At 41.1% G+C, this 21,073-nt stretch overlaps 1 protein-coding gene across 2 annotated transcripts in view; it reads right to left on the bottom strand.

The window, feature by feature from the left end:
* The window catches only part of LOC121293937 (ras-related protein Rab-40B), a 76,420-nt gene extending 55,531 nt beyond the window's left edge, over window positions 1-20,889 (bottom strand). Inside the window, exon 1 of one of the 2 annotated variants that reach the window (XM_041217415.1) lies at window positions 20,510-20,889. In XM_041217415.1, coding sequence (XP_041073349.1) covers window positions 20,510-20,726 — 217 coding nt within the window. In that variant the 5' untranslated portion in view covers window positions 20,727-20,889. The remainder of the gene's footprint in view (window positions 1-20,509) is intronic. The other variant, XM_041217414.1, reaches the window with a different exon arrangement.
* Between the last annotated feature and the right edge of the window lie 184 nt (window positions 20,890-21,073).

Here is a 21,073-nt window from a genome sequence, read left to right as displayed (position 1 = left end):
TAGCCAGGAATTTATATTATTCTTCCCAAATTAGTAATTAGAAATGTAAGCTAAACAGTTTGAAATTACCTTCAGTAAGAACAATAAAAGCTACACACAGATAAACCAAGTCTAAAAGAAGCATAATAAATCGTATCATTTTGACTGCTTATACCTTTTCTTATTTCAGTCCTTTTATCACTGAAGCTTTCACACAAAACAGTTTAACCTGAAGAACCTTGAAACATAGTATACTAAATAATTGTAAACAAACTACAGCTTGTTCATAATGAAGGTATTTCATACATATTGTGTGTAACAACAATTTAATAGTGGTATCAATAACACAGTAATATTGTATCTTTGCAAACCAGGTTCTCTAATTTCACATCAGCTTTTTTAAAAAAAAAATGTATTCACACAGCAGTGCAGATGGTAAGGCAATGCTACCAATCAGAAATTTTTCCCCAAATCATCTCAAAAGATTTGAAAATCTACAAAACCAGAGAACAAAGCTGTTCCATGTCCCACCTCCAATATTTCTTTACCAGTGCGTATTACTTGTCAGAATGAGATGGCAACATTAAAATAGAGAACTTCTGCCATGCTATTACATGCTTAGACAAAATTGCAGGACACTGCACACACCATCAGAAGGAAGTATTACCATCCCTTGCAGCAAATTTTAGGACTTATCTTCCAGGGGATGAATGCAGCGCAACTCATAAATGAAGAGTGGGTGGGTGGGGAGGGGAGAGAGGTGCGCGCACACACACGGACAGAGAGAGAGAAAGAGAGAGAGAGAGAGCGCGAGTGTGAAAGAGAGAGAGAGAAAGAGAGAGAGAGAGAGCGCGAGTGTGAAAGAGAGAGAGAGAAAGAGAGAGAGAGAGAGCGCGAGTGTGAAAGAGAGAGAGAGAAAGAGAGAGAGAGAGAGCGCGAGTGTGAAAGAGAGAGAGAGAAAGAGAGAGAGAGAGAGAGCGCGAGTGTGAAAGAGAGAGAGAGAAAGAGAGAGAGAGAGAGCGCGAGTGTGAAAGAGAGAGAGAGAGAGAGCGCGAGTGTGAAAGAGAGAGAGAGAGAGAGCGCGAGTGTGAAAGAGAGAGAGAGAGAGAGCGCGAGTGTGAAAGAGAGAGAGAGAGAGAGCGCGAGTGTGAAAGAGAGAGAGAGAGAGAGCGCGAGTGTGAAAGAGAGAGAGAGAGAGCGCGAGTGTGAAAGAGAGAGAGAGAGAGCGCGAGTGTGAAAGAGAGAGAGAGAGCGCGAGTGTGAAAGAGAGAGAGAGAGCGCGAGTGTGAAAGAGAGAGAGAGAGCGCGAGTGTGAAAGAGAGAGAGAGAGCGCGAGTGTGAAAGAGAGAGAGAGAGCGCGAGTGTGAAAGAGAGAGAGAGAGCGCGAGTGTGAAAGAGAGAGAGAGAGCGCGAGTGTGAAAGAGAGAGAGAGAGAGCGCGAGTGTGAAAGAGAGAGAGAGAGCGCGAGTGTGAAAGAGAGAGAGAGAGAGCGCGAGTGTGAAAGAGAGAGAGAGAGAGCGCGAGTGTGAAAGAGAGAGAGAGAGAGCGCGAGTGTGAAAGAGAGAGAGAGAGAGCGCGAGTGTGAAAGAGAGAGAGAGAGAGCGCGAGTGTGAAAGAGAGAGAGAGAGAGCGCGAGTGTGAAAGAGAGAGAGAGAGAGCGCGAGTGTGAAAGAGAGAGAGAGAGAGCGCGAGTGTGAAAGAGAGAGAGAGAGAGCGCGAGTGTGAAAGAGAGAGAGAGAGAGCGCGAGTGTGAAAGAGAGAGAGAGAGCGCGAGTGTGAAAGAGAGAGAGAGAGCGCGAGTGTGAAAGAGAGAGAGAGAGAGCGCGAGTGTGAAAGAGAGAGAGAGAGAGCGCGAGTGTGAAAGAGAGAGAGAGAGAGCGCGAGTGTGAAAGAGAGAGAGAGAGAGCGCGAGTGTGAAAGAGAGAGAGAGAGAGCGCGAGTGTGAAAGAGAGAGAGAGAGAGCGCGAGTGTGAAAGAGAGAGAGAGAGAGCGCGAGTGTGAAAGAGAGAGAGAGAGAGCGCGAGTGTGAAAGAGAGAGAGAGAGAGCGCGAGTGTGAAAGAGAGAGAGAGAGAGCGCGAGTGTGAAAGAGAGAGAGAGAGAGCGCGAGTGTGAAAGAGAGAGAGAGAGAGCGCGAGTGTGAAAGAGAGAGAGAGAGCGCGAGTGTGAAAGAGAGAGAGAGAGCGCGAGTGTGAAAGAGAGAGAGAGAGCGCGAGTGTGAAAGAGAGAGAGAGAGCGCGAGTGTGAAAGAGAGAGAGAGAGCGCGAGTGTGAAAGAGAGAGAGAGAGCGCGAGTGTGAAAGAGAGAGAGAGAGAGAGCGAGTGTGAAAGAGAGAGAGAGAGCGCGAGTGTGAAAGAGAGAGAGAGAGAGAGAGTGTGAAAGAGAGAGAGAGAGAGAGAGTGTGAAAGAGAGAGAGAGAGCGCGAGTGTGAAAGAGAGAGAGAGAGCGCGAGTGTGAAAGAGAGAGAGAGAGCGCGAGTGTGAAAGAGAGAGAGAGAGCGCGAGTGTGAAAGAGAGAGAGAGAGCGCGAGTGTGAAAGAGAGAGAGAGAGCGCGAGTGTGAAAGAGAGAGAGAGAGCGCGAGTGTGAAAGAGAGAGAGAGAGCGCGAGTGTGAAAGAGAGAGAGAGAGCGCGAGTGTGAAAGAGAGAGAGAGAGCGCGAGTGTGAAAGAGAGAGAGAGAGCGCGAGTGTGAAAGAGAGAGAGAGAGCGCGAGTGTGAAAGAGAGAGAGAGAGCGCGAGTGTGAAAGAGAGAGAGAGAGCGCGAGTGTGAAAGAGAGAGAGAGAGCGCGAGTGTGAAAGAGAGAGAGAGAGCGCGAGTGTGAAAGAGAGAGAGAGAGCGCGAGTGTGAAAGAGAGAGAGAGAGCGCGAGTGTGAAAGAGAGAGAGAGAGCGCGAGTGTGAAAGAAAGAGAGAGAGAGAGCGCGAGTGTGAAAGAAAGAGAGAGAGAGAGCGTGAGTGTGAAAGAGAGAGAGAGAGCGTGAGTGTGAAAGAAAGAGAGAGAGAGAGCGTGAGTGTGAAAGAAAGAGAGAGAGAGAGCGTGAGTGTGAAAGAGAGAGAGAGAGCGTGAGTGTGAAAGAGAGAGAGAGAGCGTGAGTGTGAAAGAGAGAGAGAGAGCGTGAGTGTGAAAGAGGGAGAGAGCGTGAGTGTGAAAGAGGGAGAGAGCGTGAGTGTGAAAGAGGGAGAGAGCGTGAGTGTGAAAGAGGGAGAGAGCGTGAGTGTGAAAGAGGGAGAGAGCGTGAGTGTGAAAGAGGGAGAGAGCGTGAGTGTGAAAGAGGGAGAGAGCGTGAGTGTGAAAGAGGGAGAGAGCGTGAGTGTGAAAGAGGGAGAGAGCGTGAGTGTGAAAAAGAGAGAGAGCGAGTGTGAAAAAGAGAGAGAGCGAGTGTGAAAAAGAGAGAGAGCGAGTGTGAAAAAGAGAGAGAGCGAGTATGAAAAAGAGAGAGAGCGAGTGTGAAAAAGAAAGAGACAGAGAGTGAAAGAGAGAGACAGAGAGTGAAAGAGAGAGAGACAGAGTGAAAGAGAGAGAGACAGAGTGAAAGAGAGAGAGACAGAGTGAAAGAGAGAGAGACAGAGTGAAAGAGAGAGAGACAGAGTGAAAGAGAGAGAGACAGAGTGAAAGAGAGAGAGAGAGTGAAAGAGAGAGAGAGAGTGAAAGAGAGAGAGAGTGAAAGAGAGAGAGACACAGACAGACAAAGAGAGAGAGAGGCAGGCAGAGAGAGAGAGCGCGCGTGTGAAAGAGAGAGAGAGAGAGAGAGAGAGAGAGAGAGCGCGCGTGTGAAAGAGAGAGAGAGAGAGAGCGTGAGTGTGAAAGAGAGAGAGAGCGTGAGTGTGAAAGAGAGAGAGAGCGTGAGTGTGAAAGAGAGAATGAAAGAGAGAGAGGGAATGAAAGAGAGAGAGGGACTGAAAGAGAGAGACAGAGTGAAAGAGAGGGAGAGTGAAAGAGAGGGAGAGTGAAAGAGAGGGAGAGTGAAAGAGAGGGAGAGTGAAAGAGAGGGAGAGTGAAAGAGAGGGAGAGTGAAAGAGAGGGAGAGTGAAAGAGAGGGAGAGTGAAAGAGAGGGAGACACAGACAGAGAGAGAGAGAGAGAGAGAGGCAGGCAGAGAGAGAGAGAGAGAGAGAGAGAGGCAGGCAGAGAGAGAGAGAGAGAGGCAGGCAGAGAGAGAGAGAGGGGCAGAGAGAGAGAGAGAGGGGCAGAGAGAGAGGCAGAGACAGAGAGACAGAGAAAACCGAATAAGTTTAACCAACCCACAATAAAATCATTAAAAAACTTGGCACATTCAATCACCTCTTAAAAAAAAGTGGCCAATTAAACTTCTTTAAATCATTAAACACTCAATCTGGAAAAGGGAAGAATTACAGCAATAACATAAGCATGCTTTAGATATTAATTTGTTTTAAAATTGTATACACTAACAGACCACTATGAAGAGGATAATTTCAGAGGCATTTTTAAAAAAACTAAACTCAGTATTAATTCAAGATAACAGATTTGTTTAAAAAAACCATTTACAGAGAGAACACAACAATTAATCTGCAACACTGAGTAATTACAAAAATGTTTTTATTCATATGGCTGGGGAAGCAGTTCAAGTTTGATGCTGAGGTTAACAATCCATTTAACAGCTCCAGCTGACGCAATGTGAATGGATATGATGCCAACTGGAATGGATCTCTCAGGACACGAGTTCAGTATGTGGCGATAGTCTGTTTTGATCGGCCACTGCCAAAATTGGAGTTGTTCCTCATATTCAACTTGTAGAGCAAATGGTCACATCTTCCCTGGCCCATCCTCAAGTGGTTGAGGATTGTCCAGATTTTCCATGGAGATAGAAACCTGGAGCTTCACCACTCGAGTCAGATACCAGGTTGTGGTTGGTGATTTCTGGATTCAACCAGAAGGTATACAATCAAGTGGGACTGCAGACAGTTTTTCGGGTGTGGAGTGTGTTCCAAGGGGGCAACATGGGATTTCAGACAAGTGTGTGTTTTTTTTTTGAGGTCCCATGTCAATGGGAGTGCTTCATTAACTGCGGACCTCAGGAAGCCACTGCAACTGTGTTGGTCTCACCATTCCAGAAATATAAATGACTTCCCGGGGATGGATATCTACCACATTTGTGTGGCAGCTAAGTCAGGGTGAGCAGCAGTGCTCTCCTGTTGGGTAGATCAGGGCAAATGAAGCAATGTGTAGGTGTGTTGGCTGTTGCCCAGATGGTACCTGCCAGTTTCTGTATGAGATTCACACTCACTCAAATTGGAACTTGGCTCTGGTGTTCTGGAGGTGTTTCCAGGTAGGGCATTATACAGTCAAGAGTGATGCCAAGGTATTTCGGCATTACATCATGGGTGAGTGGTTGTCACAGAACTGGACATAAAGTTCTTTCCTGGCCTTCAAGATGTTCAGGTGAGAGGGAGATAGCAACCATCATGTGGTTCTCCTGGTAAAGTAAGTTTTCCAACTTAAAAACCTGCAAACTAATATGGTCAAGAAGGTGACCAAACCCCAAACACCAGGCTCCTGGACTGAGCACTAAAAACCTACAGGAAATTGGATTCTCTCAGAGACAACAAAGCCAAGAAAAAAGGGACCAGCAACAAGAATATGAAGAGAACATACAAGTTACAAGAGAGAGAGAAAAGCGATCCATCTAGTTTCTATGACAGCAATACCAGATAATTAAAAAAAATCATTTTTGCTTTTAGTTCACCATGTCTTACACGCTTTTTCAGTCAATAATTAAATATTGGGAAGACAGAAGCCATTGTACTTGGTCCCTGTTACAAACTTAGTCCCTTGCCACCAACTCCATCTACTTCATTGACAACTATCTGAGGCTGAACCAATTGGTTCATACCTTTGGTGTCAGATTTGATCTCAAAATGAGATTCCTATCTCACCTCTGCAGTAAGACTGCCTACTTCCACCTCCATAACAATGCCAACTTCAGCATCCCTCACCATTATCATCAGATAAATACTGACTTAAAACATAACCAGTGATTTCAACGTCTATTGAGATCAGTGCTCCCCTTTAACAAATTAGTTCTCCAATTAAGTATCAAAAGCAGTACAAAAAGGCATTATGAATAAAATATATTAGGAATCAACTGATGATTCCTTTGTACATTGTAATTTATTACAAGTGCTAAAAAGATGACATCAAAAGAGTCGTGCCATTATAGAAAGTAAGTCAGTGCAGGTAAAAAACAATGTCATCCTACTCATCACAAGTTATACTTAAACTAGTCAGGGGCACTTAAATTTCTTCTGAGACTTGTAAAGAGACTACAGATATGCAAGCAAGCACACATGATACATGACATGGTTAAATTTTAGAAGGTTATTACACCTTGTCCACCACCAGATTGTACCAAATTTTAGGCCCCAATTGTGAGATCAATGGCACAATTCATTACACTTGCCCTCAGACATCCTATGGAGTTTTGCACTGAACCTTGTTAGGGTTAGAAAGCCATTTCGGCGCACAATCATCCACACACAGCATTAAGAGAGACAGAGAGAAAAGATTTCTCAACAATAATTAAATTCTGAAGGAATGAGGCTCCACAACTGTAGAAGTTAATTTCTAGTACAGACAGATCGCTAGGCAATAATTACGATTCATTAAGCCATTAAAACATGACTTGTGCTGGAATGGCAAGTTCTAACCTATTCTGTGGAGATTAGCGAGCGTCAGTCAAGCAAATACCTGCAACTTCATTCCTTTCCATGCGTTTTAATGCTAAGTTTATTGGTGAGATAACATTTTAGCAAAGCTTCTGGGGAATCAGTTGAACTTGGACAGCAACTTCCCAATTTCTGTATTTAATCACACATATGCAGTGGTTGCTGAAAATTATTGTCTAATTTACACTTTAGTGCCAATGACTGCTGACTCACTGTTACTTTTGCCTAAAATCTGGGCCATATTGTTTCTCATTTACATTAATCAGGTGAGGCAGAAAAATGTTTCCAAAGGCAGGACCACATCAAAAACATGCACTGTTTCCCCTCACTAAGTCAAAGCATCACCACTGGCAAGCATAAACACCATTTGCTGTTTCTCCTGATGGCCTGCCAATTTGTTGATTATGGTGCTGAAATTATACAAATATCTGAATTCCTTTCGCACCAAATTTCCATACGCTAACATCAGTATTAACTTAGCATGTTTTTCAAAAATTCATTCATGGAATGTGGCTGTCACGACTTGTTGCCCAACCTTATTTGCCCTTGAGAAGGTGATGGTGAGCATCTTTCTTGAACTGCTGCATGTCAGCCTGGTGAAGATAGGGAAATCCAGGATTTTGATAAAGCAACAACCAATGAACAGCAATATATTCCCAAGTCAATATAGTGTGCAACTTGGAGGTGGTGGTGTTCTCTTGCACCTGCAGCCCTTGTCCTTCTAGGGATAGAGGTCACTGGTTTGACGGCGGGGGAGGTGGGGGTTGGGGTCCCGTCAAAGAAATCTTGGCAGGCTCAGTCTGGTAGCTATGCCAGCTCGGTTAATAGTGATACTACCGAGCTACACTTAGTAATGGACATTGAAGTACCCTAGTTGGAAGGCATTCTGTGTCCTTGCAAGTGGCAATGTGGAGGAATACTGATTCAGTGATGGAGGGAGGGCAGCAGTTGGCAATCAGCAGGATGTTTTCTTGCCCCTGTTTGACCTGATGCTATGAGACTTCACGAAGTTGGGAGTCAGTGTTCAGGGCTCCTATTGCCACTGTTTTGTCACCTCTTGTGGATTTGTCCTGGTGACATACCCAGTGATGGTGATGGAGATGTCTGGGACATTGGCAGAAAGATATGATTCTGTGAGCATGGTTATATTAGTTTCCCAAGGTGTTAGTGAGGAGAACCTTGCAGATTCATTGGGCTTTATGTGCTTTTGTCGTCTATGAGTCCAATGCCCAGGTTGATGTCAGGAGATCCGTCCCATTTCTTACTTAATGCATTTTGTTCTGGTTTGCTAGGCTATTCAGAGAACAGTAGTTGGTGTGGTTCTGGAGTAACAAATAGCCCAGACCAGGTAAGGATGACATGTCCTTTAGGGAAGGAAACATGAGTGAACTCAATAGTTTCAGGGTCACCATTACCAATTCTGAGTTTTTTTATTTGAGATTTATTTAATTGGCAATTTAAATGCCTCAACTGCTATGGTGGGATTTGAATTCATGCCTCCAGATCATTAGTCCAAACTTTTGGATTATTAACCCAGTAACAAAACCACCATGCTACCATCCTTGTTGCTGTTATCTTAACAAGGCCATCAATTCTCAATGTGGCAGAGCTAAAGAAGCTGCAGCTATGTTTATATACTCACTTGCAACCTAATCCCCATCTTCCAAGCAGCTCTTGCAAAAATAAAAATAATAATTTTTATGTCAATGAGTTTCCTTTTCCTCAATTTACAGAAGTGATATTGCAGGATTACATAGCTACTACTAATGCAACCAGTTCTTACTTTATCAATCATGCAACTAGTACAAGTGCTCATACATTACCCAGGTCGCCATAGTTACACAGCGCAAAGAGGCAGAAAAGGTACTAGCGTTATAAATAATTATGACATTGTCATGTCACTGAAAGCCAAAAATAGATCAGAATAGCTGACACTTAGATTTTGCAAAACTGCAGATGTTGTTTTCTGCCCAGATATTACAAGTCCAAAAGGCTTTGATTATAAGCTACATAATTAAACAAAGTGTAATTCCATTTCATAAACTACTGTTTATCTGTAGTTCTTATTTAGAGGCGTGTTCTGATCTTTCAACTCAGCTGGGAACTGCTGATACCAGCTACATGGGGTTCCATAGGAAATTAAGTAGACTGGCATTCGTCCCAAGCCTGAATACTGATAACATCACATCCAAATAAGAACATTTAGTGCAACATCAAAACAAAACATATTTGCAAAAGGAGAAAAAATCTACAAATCCCTTCTTCCATGTTTTACTGTTCCTCTCAAATTGGTGGATCATGCTGGAATAGGGTTCTAAAATCTTCAGCAGTCTGCCATTTCCTTGCCCAAGTGGCCATGTGGTCAGTGAGAATTAGCATGCTCAAAAACCATGGGAAGATGTGAGAGCTAAGTCCAAACCAGTCATCACAGGAAGTAGGCATCTTACCATTTTAGGATGGGTCAACTGGATAGCAGAACCCAGAACTGATTTTTTACGCCTTGCAAGCACCGGAGTTCAGAATCCAATTATAGCATCCCTGAGGTTATGACATTAGAGAACTGTAGTAATTATGGTTTAGTTAAATGTTAGGCTGTACCTTTAAGAATAGTCCTGTGGTGTAAGATCACATGATCTGTGTAAGCCAATGTGTTGTCAGCTCGGGCTGTCTCCAGAGTCAATGTAGAGATAGAGATGGAGTTGAATACACACATTTACTTGCTGCATTGTCAATAAACCTACCAAGTTTCCAATTGAAAGTTGTCTGCAGATCAACTCTTATCACATATAGGTGACAAGGCCACACTATAACAAACTGGTGACGAGGATAAATCAAGATAAATCGGAATCGGTGCTGTACCTGACCCAGCGATTGCGAGTATCAACGTCCGTTTAAAATAAAAGATATACTCACCCAAAATGCCACAGTTTGGTAGAAACGATCCCTTTGAGCCAGCCACAGACGATTGGTCTCAGTATATAGATACCTCGCATTCTTCAAGTGAACAAAATCATGGGGCAAGAGAAGAGGCGAGCAATCCTTCTGAGTACTTCTGAGAGCAAAACCTACAGTCTGACTCAAAGTTTGATGGCACCCAGTGCCTCAGATTCGAAGAATGTCGCAGAATTAGTGGACCTCGTGAAGGGGCATTTTCAACCCAAGTCCTCAGTAACAATGCAGAGGTTCAGGTTCAATTCGCGAAATAGAGCCAATCTGGGCGTGACAATTGCTAGCTACGTGGTGAATTTAAAGCAATTAACGGAACATTGCGAGCTCAGTGAGGCTCTGAACGACATGTTCAGAGTGTGCGGTGTGAAAGAAGAAACTATGCAGAGAAGATTGCTGGCTGAAGTGAATCTGGATTTAAACGCGGCATTAGAAATAGTGCTGGCCACGGAAAGCGCTATAAGAGATGGGGTGCTAATAGAAGGGGTGCAAAATGGCGCAGTACTACAAATCGGGCAGGAACAGTCAACTGAAAGTGGCACGAAAAAGCCAGGCTCGGCCACGAAACGGGAAATAACTCGCACTAGCTGAAAAAGAATAAGTAATTTAGCAGTTAAATTGAAGAACAACTTTAATCGATGTGGAAACAGTCTTTTAGTGATTGGCAGTTTTAATAAGTAGAGTGTTACTTTTGTCATAGAAGTGGACATGTAATGAGACAGTGCAAAGAGAGATTTAAACAGACTTGCAAACAACAGGAGAAGCCCAATGAAATCAATAGTGTAGAAGAGCCTAAAACAACAAATTCTGACATTTATTCATTGTTTAACACGAAAGTTGGGAATACAGAACCAATGTTTGTTACAGTACAAGCAAATGGTAAATCATTAAAAATGGAAGTAGACATTGGAGCTTCCACTACTGTAAATGGAGAACACACTTTCATATTTAAATAATGGTCAACATCAATTAAATTTGGAACAAACATCTGCCAAGTTGAAAACATACAGAGGTAACGAAATCCAAGTAAAAGGTATCAGCAGAGCAACTGTCCATTATAGAAACCAATCGGCACAGCTACCCACTATGGTATCGAGAGACAAAGAACCAAGTCTTCTAGGGCGAAACTGGTTAAGGGAAATCAACCTTGATTAGCCAGGAAGATTTCAAAAGGAAGCTGGAAGAGTTCATATCTTGAAAAAGGAACAAGGCAAAGGATGGCAAAAAGAGCGTGGAGAGTCCAAGGACCGCAACAGGATGAAAAGGACTGTGTAAGGACTCAACAACCTGAAGAAATGCAGTCTATATCAAAAAAAAACATGGAAAAACAGCAGAAAAAACTCAAAGAGACCCTGCTGAATGATAGAGCTCAAGACGCAGTGAGTAACTTCGCAAGGAAAAGGAAAGCCTGTTCAAAGACCTTCACACACAACAAGATTCCTTCAGGTCAAAGTATGTGCCTCTGGAAAAGGACAAAGAGAAACAGAAAGAATTCAGCAACCCTGAATAAACTGAAGAACCAGGTGGCAGAGAAGACACATCAAATGTTCAAGTTTCCAAGAGCCAATAAATACAAAAAAAGAGAGACAGGAGAATCAGCTAAGTGAAGCTAATGAGTCTTTGAAAGCAAAAATCGAGAGCTTTTCAAGAGGCAAGCAGATGACAAAGTTTTGGGCGACTCAGCTACTGAACTAAGACAAGTTGAGATTTCACCTGAGAGAAGTCTGGCCCACAGTGAAGTCAAAATGAAGGACAAGACTAAACTCTGTGGTACAAAGACGACGACAAAAAGAAAGAAGGTTCCAAAAAGACAATAAAACGGTGGCTGATTGCACCTATAAACACTCGAAGGAGGCAATAAACAAATCATTGAACTAATCCTATTTTGATATTATTCTAGTTTCTCAAAGGTTTGCTGGATGCTGATGCCGAAGATAAAAATCAATGAGGTACAAGTTACTTCCAATTCTCTGGAAAGAATTCTAGATGCTGTAGACAAATATGAAGAAGTTAACAAGGTATTCGTTGGAGACCAAGCTTGCACACTTTCTTTTTCAGGATGACCACACCCCCCCCAACACAATTACAGGAGCAATACCTCCAGAATCGTTGATGAGACGCCGTCTTAAGACAACACTGGGCCTAATATTTCCAAATTTGGAGGGGAAGATGGAGAAGAGGCAAGGAAACCGAAAAGCTAAAAAAGACTTGCATAGACGATTTGCTGTTGGAGAAGCAGCAAACGTGAAGAATTTTGGTGGAGAACCGAAGTGGTTAACTGGTAAGGTAAGTTCAGTGACCAGCCCATCATCATACCACTCGGAAGTAGAAGGCCAGATCACCCGTATGCATGTGGACCATTTAAGAAAAAGAGATACAATAACAAGATATGGTTCCACCTGCAACCATTATTGAACCAGTGTTTCCTGTTGAGAGTGCTCAACCAAGGATTTTTATGGCTTCTCCCTAACCAAATATCTCAAAAGCATATTGTATTTGATTGTAAATATTGCACTGCTTAGAGTAATTCAACAGACATAAATAAGTCATGCTTTGAAACCATTTAGAAGTTATAAATGTGTACCATTGGAATAATAGCATATTTTTATTTCATAGCATTAAAAAATATATTTACTGTATATTATTTAAGCGCTATAAATGCATTTTAGGAACCAATTCAATCAAACTAAGACTCCCTAATTGGGGGGAAAATCCATCTTCATAACCGAAAGTCCATATCAGAGTCCACTTAAAAAAATTCCATTTATTTACCTTAAATTCCTCAATGAAACTAGCATGCATGCCTGCATTTCCAAATCAAAAATTTGGATGTATACTAGAAACCCTCTCCTTTGCAAGGAATTTACCCTGTAAAAGCTTCACATTAATGCTCATACTGTTCTGCAGTGCTTTTAAAATGACAAGAAATCATTCATCACGTAGAAGCTGAAAATATCTGGTATGAAGTAGCGTCGCTCTATAATTTGGAACCGTAGCACACTGCAAGTTCTCATTCAAGTATACTAGCAAAGACTTGAACATGTTACTACCGCTTGCCTAGGCAGGCAAAAATTTACCTTTCATCAGTTAAAGTATCAAAAAAAGGTAAAATGGTCTTGTGTATGAACAAGTGTTAGGTGACTCATTCATTTTAGGTATAGAATCAATTACGGCTTTTAAGTGTAATGATGAGAACAGCTGCAGGCCTGTTTATAATGGAAGTAACAAAATATTTAACACCAGGAATTTTGTTTTGGAAATCCAATGGTGGCCACAGATACTACAAAACACAGCAAAACTTTGTGACTTGCAGATTGTTTGAACCCAAATATAAATATTCAAATTCAAATATTTCTTTCAAGAAATATGTTCCACAAAATATTACTTCTTTTGTGTTGATGGCTTATATATTGAATCACCAGACCCAAATTGTCCGTTTTAATACAAGAGTACAGGACATGGTTATGAAATTATACAGAATTTCGTAAATACAATAAAACGCTTGATTCATTGATCATCAATGGTGCTTCATCATGCCATTATCAACTAGAAAGAAATCTAATGCAAATTGGTGGCGTCACAACAACTGTACAGTTGGGGGTTATTTTTCCCCAATTAGTTAAAAAGAAGCCTGTATTAATTCGCAGAGTAGTAGTAGCAATTAAGACTTATTTAAGACCAACATATAGGAGCCACAAAGCGTCCCCAAAGACCAAACTCCTGACTCAGTCAAGTGCTCAATCATTTGAACAATCGAGTTGTCCCAAGGGAAAAAACATCCTATTTAACTAAACTTTCCTTTCCAGGAGTCAGTCATGCTTATTCACAAGCTTTGCCAATTCTGGTCTATAAGTGATCAGTGTGAAGCATAGGACAGCCATTCTGTAATCAATCTGTCTCCTCCTATAAAAAGGACCTGGCACAACTTCACACTATTCCATTAAAAAGCTTGCAACATTATTGGACCTGTAGTGGTCCAAGTTTTCTTTCGAGTTCCAATTTATTTCACAAGTTAGAAAAAAACTTGAGCCATAATCCTCTAAATGGACAACTGCAGTCAAAACTGCATTTGACAATTGCAGCAAAAACAAACATGTTGTTTGCATTATTTTATTGCAAAATGACTTAATCTGAATGGTTCTCTGGACATCAGATTAAACCAAAACCTTGTCAGTTTCATTTCATTACTTTAGCAAGTAAACTGGAAGCTAAAACAAATCGACATCAGAAGAAAAAAAGCATACTGCACCAATTAACAGGGTCAGAGTTTGTAGCAAATTTAAAGGAAAATCTACTAAACCTCAACTGTGATTTTAATTTTTTTTAAGTGATCTTAGTGTTTGGTTACAGAGATACTGCTACAGTCACTCTAGGGTTGATATACAATTTTAATACGGATCCAGTGATACATAGTATGAGCAGGAACTTGTAATCAACATAACTTTGGTATTTTATTACCAAATGTTAAATGACAATATTTCAGTTAAATAAATTGATATCTTGAAATTTAGATGATTAATTTATAAGAACACAAGAATTAAGAGTAGGCCATTCAGCCCACTCATACGCTCAGGGATGATTTTCACTCTCATACACTGAGCCCTTTGTAATAAAGAATAACATACCATTCATTTATCCAATTGCTTTCTGTACCTGCTCAACAGCTTTGTGATTTGTGCTCAAGGACACACAGATCCCTCTGAATACCAACATTTCCCAGTCTCGTCACTTTTCTTATTTTCCTTCCAACATGGATAACTTGGCATTTCCCCACATAATATGCTACTATGCTATCTGTAAACAATAGTGTATATTTTCTCTATTCTCATTTATAGTTAAAAAGTTAAAGTTTCTATTTGCTAAGATTTTAAATTACTAATTGCTCAACATAATCATAATAGTAAAATATAAACACATACCTAAAATCCAAGATCTGCAAGCATCAGTATAATAATGCGTAATGCATCATCAAATACTGAATTTTATAATTACATTGCCTTACATTTTGAAAAAGATTCCCCTTCTGCAGTGTCACAAGTTTTTTTTTTAAATACTATATAAGCTGTTGATAGGTACATAAAAATTTAATTCCATGTCCACTTCAATCGTGAAAATTGCTGAACAATGCAATTAAAAACCTTTCCCTTCCAATACTGGTTGTAACTGGTAAAATATATCCAGATAATATTAGAGTGAAGTAAAGGATTGTCACTGGGGATGGTGGTTGTGGAAAGATATTAGAAATAATGAATTAAGAGCATCACACAATATTAGATAAAGTGCATTTTTCCTTCCATTACATCAAATAAAGGCAGTGACGTGACACTGTGTTTTTGCCATAAAAGTAAACCTCGAATTTTCCTCTAAAGGGTACTTGCCTTTCATTACAGATCCAGAAGCTTGGACAGGAAAAACAAGCCAGCTACAAACTCTTCTCAGCACATGAAACTTGACACTCAATTCAACAGGGAAAATGGTCTTCTCTACTAGTTCCCCGCCTTGTACTCAAGCACCACCATAAAGCAGCCTTACTATTTCTTGTTGATCAGAAACAGGTCTTGAATGAGCAACATAACAACATGAATTGACCAGTCAGTCATATTTGCAAGTTAAGCAAAATGCTTTTTAGTAAATGCAGAAGTCACTGTATCAGAATTATAAAAGTAAATACAAAACAAGTTTTACATTATACACTCTTTCCCTATTTTCTATCAAAATAAGTTGTTTTTAATATTTGTTTGTTAACACAAAACAAAGAGTGGCATGGGATGTAAGCAATGCTTGAAAGGTAACATTTATTTCCTACCAGAGTTATTACAAGGCTTGACGAGTCAATCACATTTACCTGGACCTTACGAGGAGTAAATTGGACAGCAATTTCCAGCATCTGTATGGAAATCTTAGTTTTTATTTGAGGTGCATCCACAAGCTTTACTAGATCAAAATCTTGCCCAGAGATTCAGCACTGAAGTATATAGAATGGTATGAAGTTGCAATATTTACCTACAAGATGTGCCAGAAAGTGTTAGGGCTTGTCCATGCAAGTGTGAGTGAGTTTTTGATGGCAATGCTAAGTCTTAATTATTGCCAAACAACATCTCTGGCACTGAAATTTTTCTTCTACACATTATTATGAACGTGAGGCTTTATAAGATGATTATGTTTAAACTCTCTCCTTTAATTCAAGGTAAAATGGAGTAATGGAGAACAGCATGTGACCTCCTACTAGTGCTGTCCAGAGAAGTCCATGTGATCTGATTGCCATTGAACAGGGACATACTTCTGCAGATTTACAGATTGAGTTTGAGAGATGGAAGGGTTTGGGGGAAAATAAAGCAGGCGCTGCTATGCCAAGCAGAAGAAAAGGGGTCCTTCTGGGTTAACCGCAAAGCAGAGGACTGGTGAGCACAGAACCCATTTGCTGTAAATTGGTATCGCAGTTGCCTACTAAGTAACATTAGATCAATGTTGAATAATGTTGTTTGTTACGGATACAAGCCTTAAAACATGAAATACTGTCGTGTGATCCTTTTTGTAGTGCACTGGGAAATTGATCTCTCAAAAAAATCTTTCTCTACAAGGATCGTAACAATATGTGGAGTCTCATTCCTTCAGATTTTAATTACTACTGGATTTTTTGAAAATATTAAAATTAAAAACATGTTTTCATATTATCCTGTCTCTTATCTCACTCTCTTAATCCCATCTTTCTTTCCCTCTGTTGATTTTGCTTTCCGTGCATGATTTTACATTCAAGTTAATAACTTTATTTCCTGGTTCAGACTCTGTATCATTCAGTAGGGATTCTTCACTCTGAGTGGTTATAGAAATACACTGTTGCTTGCCTTATTCATACAGGTCCCAGGTCCCCTATAGAAGATGCCACACTTTATCAGGCTCCCAACGATCATATTGTTGTGGTTGAAAAACCCACAAAATGTCTGTGGGCAGCTGTAAGTAAAATGAATGACAAGTGTCACTCATCTGCCACTGACATCAAAACCTGAACCATAGTAAGAGACTGTGGGCAAGTTTCATATTGGAATTCAATATGTACCAACACATTCCTTCAAGACATATTGAAAACCAATAAGTTTAAAAGGCTTCAATGGCATAACTTCAAAAGCCAATACATCAGTCCATAAAAACTCACTCAAGTTCCCAACATGAAATAACTCGGTCAGCAAATTTTGTATTTTGTTATCAACACGTGTTCTCTTTTCATCATCAAGGTAGTGAATCGTTTGCCCTTTCTACTGATGTTTCAGGTTAAATCTTCACCACTGTTGAAAAGCTACTTCAACTTGGATTCTAACATACAATGTTTTTACAACTGCAAAAATATTTTAAATTATTTTTATATTCATGCTGGCTAACGTATTATTTCTAGCATTTTTTAAAGCTTGCAATGCTGCAGTTCATACAAGTTTATATTGCAAACCTTCAGCCAAATAGGAAGGCTATAAACTCAACCAACTGTACATTTGTCTGCTTTATTTCCTCAATATAACGAAGAAAATGTGAAAGTCAACCAGAGCTCGAGCAAATTAGTACAAAACTCTTGATTCCATGTGCAAGATACTTTTTTTTAAAAACTTTAATTTACTTCGATCTGGATCACAAATGCAGAACGGATCAATCACTAATCTCTGTGAATCACAGTTTGAAATAAGATTGTTAGAAACTAACCAGTTCTTGATACTCAGAAATTGCTCCAACAATTTAAAACAAATAATACAAAAAGGTAGCGGTCTCCTCTACATTGGAGAGACTAAACATAAACTGGGCGACCGCTTTGCAGTACACCTGCGGTCTGTCCGCAAGAATGACCCAAATCCCCCTGTCGCTTGCCATTTTAATACTCCACCCTACTCTCTTGCCCACGTTTGTCCTTAGCTTGCTGCACTGTTCCAGTGAAGCCCAACGCAAACTGGAGGAACAGCACCTCATCTTCCGACTAGGCACTTTACAGTCTTCCAGACTGAATATTGAATTCAACAACTTTAGATCTTGAACTCCCTCCTCCATCCCCACACCCTTTCCATTTCTTCCCCCTTCCTTTTGTTTTTTCCAATAATTTATATAGATTTTTCTTTTCCCACCTATTTCCATTATTTTTAAATCTTTTATGCTCTGCTAGTCTTTCCACCCCACCCCCACTAAAGCTGTACCTTGAGTGCCCTGCCATCCATTCTTAATTAGCACATTCATTTAGATATCACCACCTTCAACACCTCTTTGTTCTTTTGTCTGTGACATACTTTGATTATCTGCTCCTATCACTGCTTGCTTGACCCTACAACCACACCACCGCACCCCCCCCCCCACCTTAAACCAGCTTATATTTCACCCCTCTCCTAATATTCACTCAGTTCTGTTGAAGAGTCATGAGGACTCGAAATGTCAACTCTTTTTTTCTCCGCCAATGCTGCCAGACCTTCTGAGTTTTTCCAGGTAATTTTGTTTTTGTTTTGGATTTCCACCATCCGCAGTTTTTTGTTTTAAATACAAAAAAGTAGTTAGGCAGATCTAAATTCACATAAACATACGAATGTGAAAAACAAACTAAAAATCTCTTAAGACGACATTTTTAATTTACTGTATTACTGTTGCGGAGTAATTCTATATTACTTCAGCTAGCCAGTTTTATAAAAAGAAAGATACATGTATGCAGTGCTTGTCACTGAGTCACTTTGATACTGCCTGACGTAAAGTCAAAGAAATTTACTTGAAGAGTAATCACCATTCCAATGTAATAAAATACATTTCTCATATCCAAAAAAAAATGGGATACGCGATTGGGCAATCCATGTTTGGTGTTCTCAGCTCGTTCTGCAGTTGAAATCCTCATTCAAATCTTCTTTACCTCGAGACTCCACTAGTCCACACTCCTTGCTGATCACCCCCATTCTATCCTCTGTAAACTGGAGGTCATCCAAAACTCTGCTGCTTGTGTCGTATCTCGCAGCAAGTTCTGTTCCCCATAACCCTGTTATGACCCACATTGGCTCTAGATCAAAAAACATCTCAACATAAAAATTCCCACCCTTGTTTGCAAATTCTTCCATGGCCTCATGCCCAATTCCTATCTCTAGAACCTGCTTCATCCCCCAAAATCTCCAACTTATCTGCGCTCCTAATGCTGGCTGTTTGTGCATTCCTGATTTTAATCGCACTGCCATTGGTGGCTGCGCCTTCAGTTGCCTAGGCTTGAAGCTCTGAAATTTCCTCCCTTCACCTCTCCACTTGCTTTCCTCCTTCAAAACACTTCTTAAAACCTACCTCTTTGAACAAGCTTTTGGTCAACTGAGCTAATATCTCCTTACATTGCTCAGTGTCGTACATTGTTTTATAATACTCCTGTGAAGCACCTTGGTACATTTCATTTCACTACAAGCACTATATCAATATAAGTTGTTGTTTTGCATATGGAAAGAAAGTTGGCTGGGACACCAGCAGAATTTATGTGCTCTTCAAATAGTGCCTGGGGATCTTGCAACTACCTGAGGCGATGATAAACTGGGCCTCAATTTAACATCTCAGACAGCACTTCACTCCTCCAGTGTCAACCAAGATCATGTGCTCAAACCTCTTAACTAGGCTTGAACCTATGACTTTCTGACTCACAGGCAGTGATGCTGTCACTGAAACCAGTATGACACTTGAAAAACACCAGTATGCCATTTGAGCGAAATGTCACATTTTCTAAGTAAATATATACCACGGTGAAAGCAATATTTTCCAAAATAAAGCTGTTTGCAGTATAAACAGCATCAATATTGTACAATCTAACAGATACAGACAATAGTTGCAACACTGAATGCAATATCTTGGAAAAGGCAGATAACAAAGTCTGGTTATGATAGCTGATTAAATCAAAGCCTATGTTTTTTTATTGATAAAACTTTCAAGCTTCACCAACAATGCAGAGTCTTCAAGCCACTAATATACATCATTAATACTTTGCATGTAAATAGCTTCATTGCAAAACTGATATGAAGAAAAGTAGACAAACTTCCTTTATTTAGATAATCTCTCACATTAAATCAGAGAAAATGCTCAAGGAACAAAGCCAGAGGGTGGTTTACTGCACTGATCTTGGACCAAAACATCCACGGTATTAACTGTGTGACACATTTTGTATTTAATTAACAAAAGTTTCTGCATTACCAGACTTGATTTCAGAATAAAGAATGTTCATTCCAAACATGTTCAGACTAAAATCTATTTGCTTAATTATTCCAGCTTCAGCATGAAAACACATCACATCTGGGACAAATGGATTACATTAATCAAAATAAGTAATGAAATAAAGGGAGAGAGTGTAAGTGTGTGTGTGTGTGTGGGGGGGGGTGTATAATTCAACTCTAAATTCTTTAAAGAGAGTCTACAATCTCAAATTGTTAATACAGCGGTTGTCAGCTTCCAAGGTCCAAGAAGACTACGTGCAGTAAGGGGTACACTGAACCTTGGCCAGCCGCCACAAAGGGGCATTGGGCAAAGGCCACCGTCTGAGAACATTCAGCTATGGGTCAGAGAGGGGCTAGAAAAATCCCCAGGCTACACATCTGACATGCAGCGAATATTGCAAATATCAATAGTGATCGTAAGCAATAGTAACATACAGTACTGGAGTTCCGAAGAGGAGTCATATTGGACTCGAAACGTAAACTGTTTCTCTCTCTCTCTACAGATGCTGCCAGACCTGCTGAGTACTTGCAGCACTTTGTTTTTATATTGGAAGAAACTGATTTATGTCGTCAACTCTGACATTACATTAGTCATATAATTGGCTTTGACAAATTTTATGAATAAAGTACATCCTTTGAATTTAAAAAAAAAATCCTGGTTGCCAGTGTGTTTTGAGGGTGAGGGTGAGGGGAGGTGGTCGTGTTTACTACTCACCCATGTTGTAACCATAGGGTGACTCGCTGGCTCCATCCTGCAGGCTGGCCAGGATCTCTCCCTTCCCCACATCGCTGTCACCCACCAGCAGAAATTTCAGCAGAAAGTCGTAAGCCTTCACCGGGCTGCCTTTGTGGCTCATCCTCTCACGGGCGACGCTCCATGCCGGGGCGGCGGACTGGCGGCAGCTCCTCTCGTTGAACAGGTAGAAATTCATCGGGCAAGTTTCAGCGCGTCGCCGCTCACTTCGCCCGAGAGAGGAAACCCCCTCCTCCCTCCTCCTCAGGGAGCCGGCGGCCGACAACCACTCACCGTCTCCTGCCCATCTCTTTCCTCAGCTCCACCGATCGTTTGAGCTGCCACACACAGATTTCACCCCCCCCCCCCCCGCGCTCCAATATTTCAAATAGGCCAACGCCACTTTTTAAAACACCTTTAAACCAAACACCCGCCCTCACAGACGATCTTTCACCCTCTGACGGTTCAACGCCCCCCGATCGCGGTCTTGAGCGGCCAGCTCCGCCCCACCCCCTCTCTCCGCCCGCCGCTCTTCCGTCATTGGCC

This window comes from Carcharodon carcharias, chromosome 22 (assembly GCF_017639515.1).
Source record: "Carcharodon carcharias isolate sCarCar2 chromosome 22, sCarCar2.pri, whole genome shotgun sequence".
In the NCBI taxonomy this organism is placed as follows: Eukaryota; Metazoa; Chordata; class Chondrichthyes; order Lamniformes; family Lamnidae; genus Carcharodon; species Carcharodon carcharias.
Note: the sequence above shows the minus strand (reverse complement) of the source record. Positions and strands in the feature narration are given on the sequence as shown.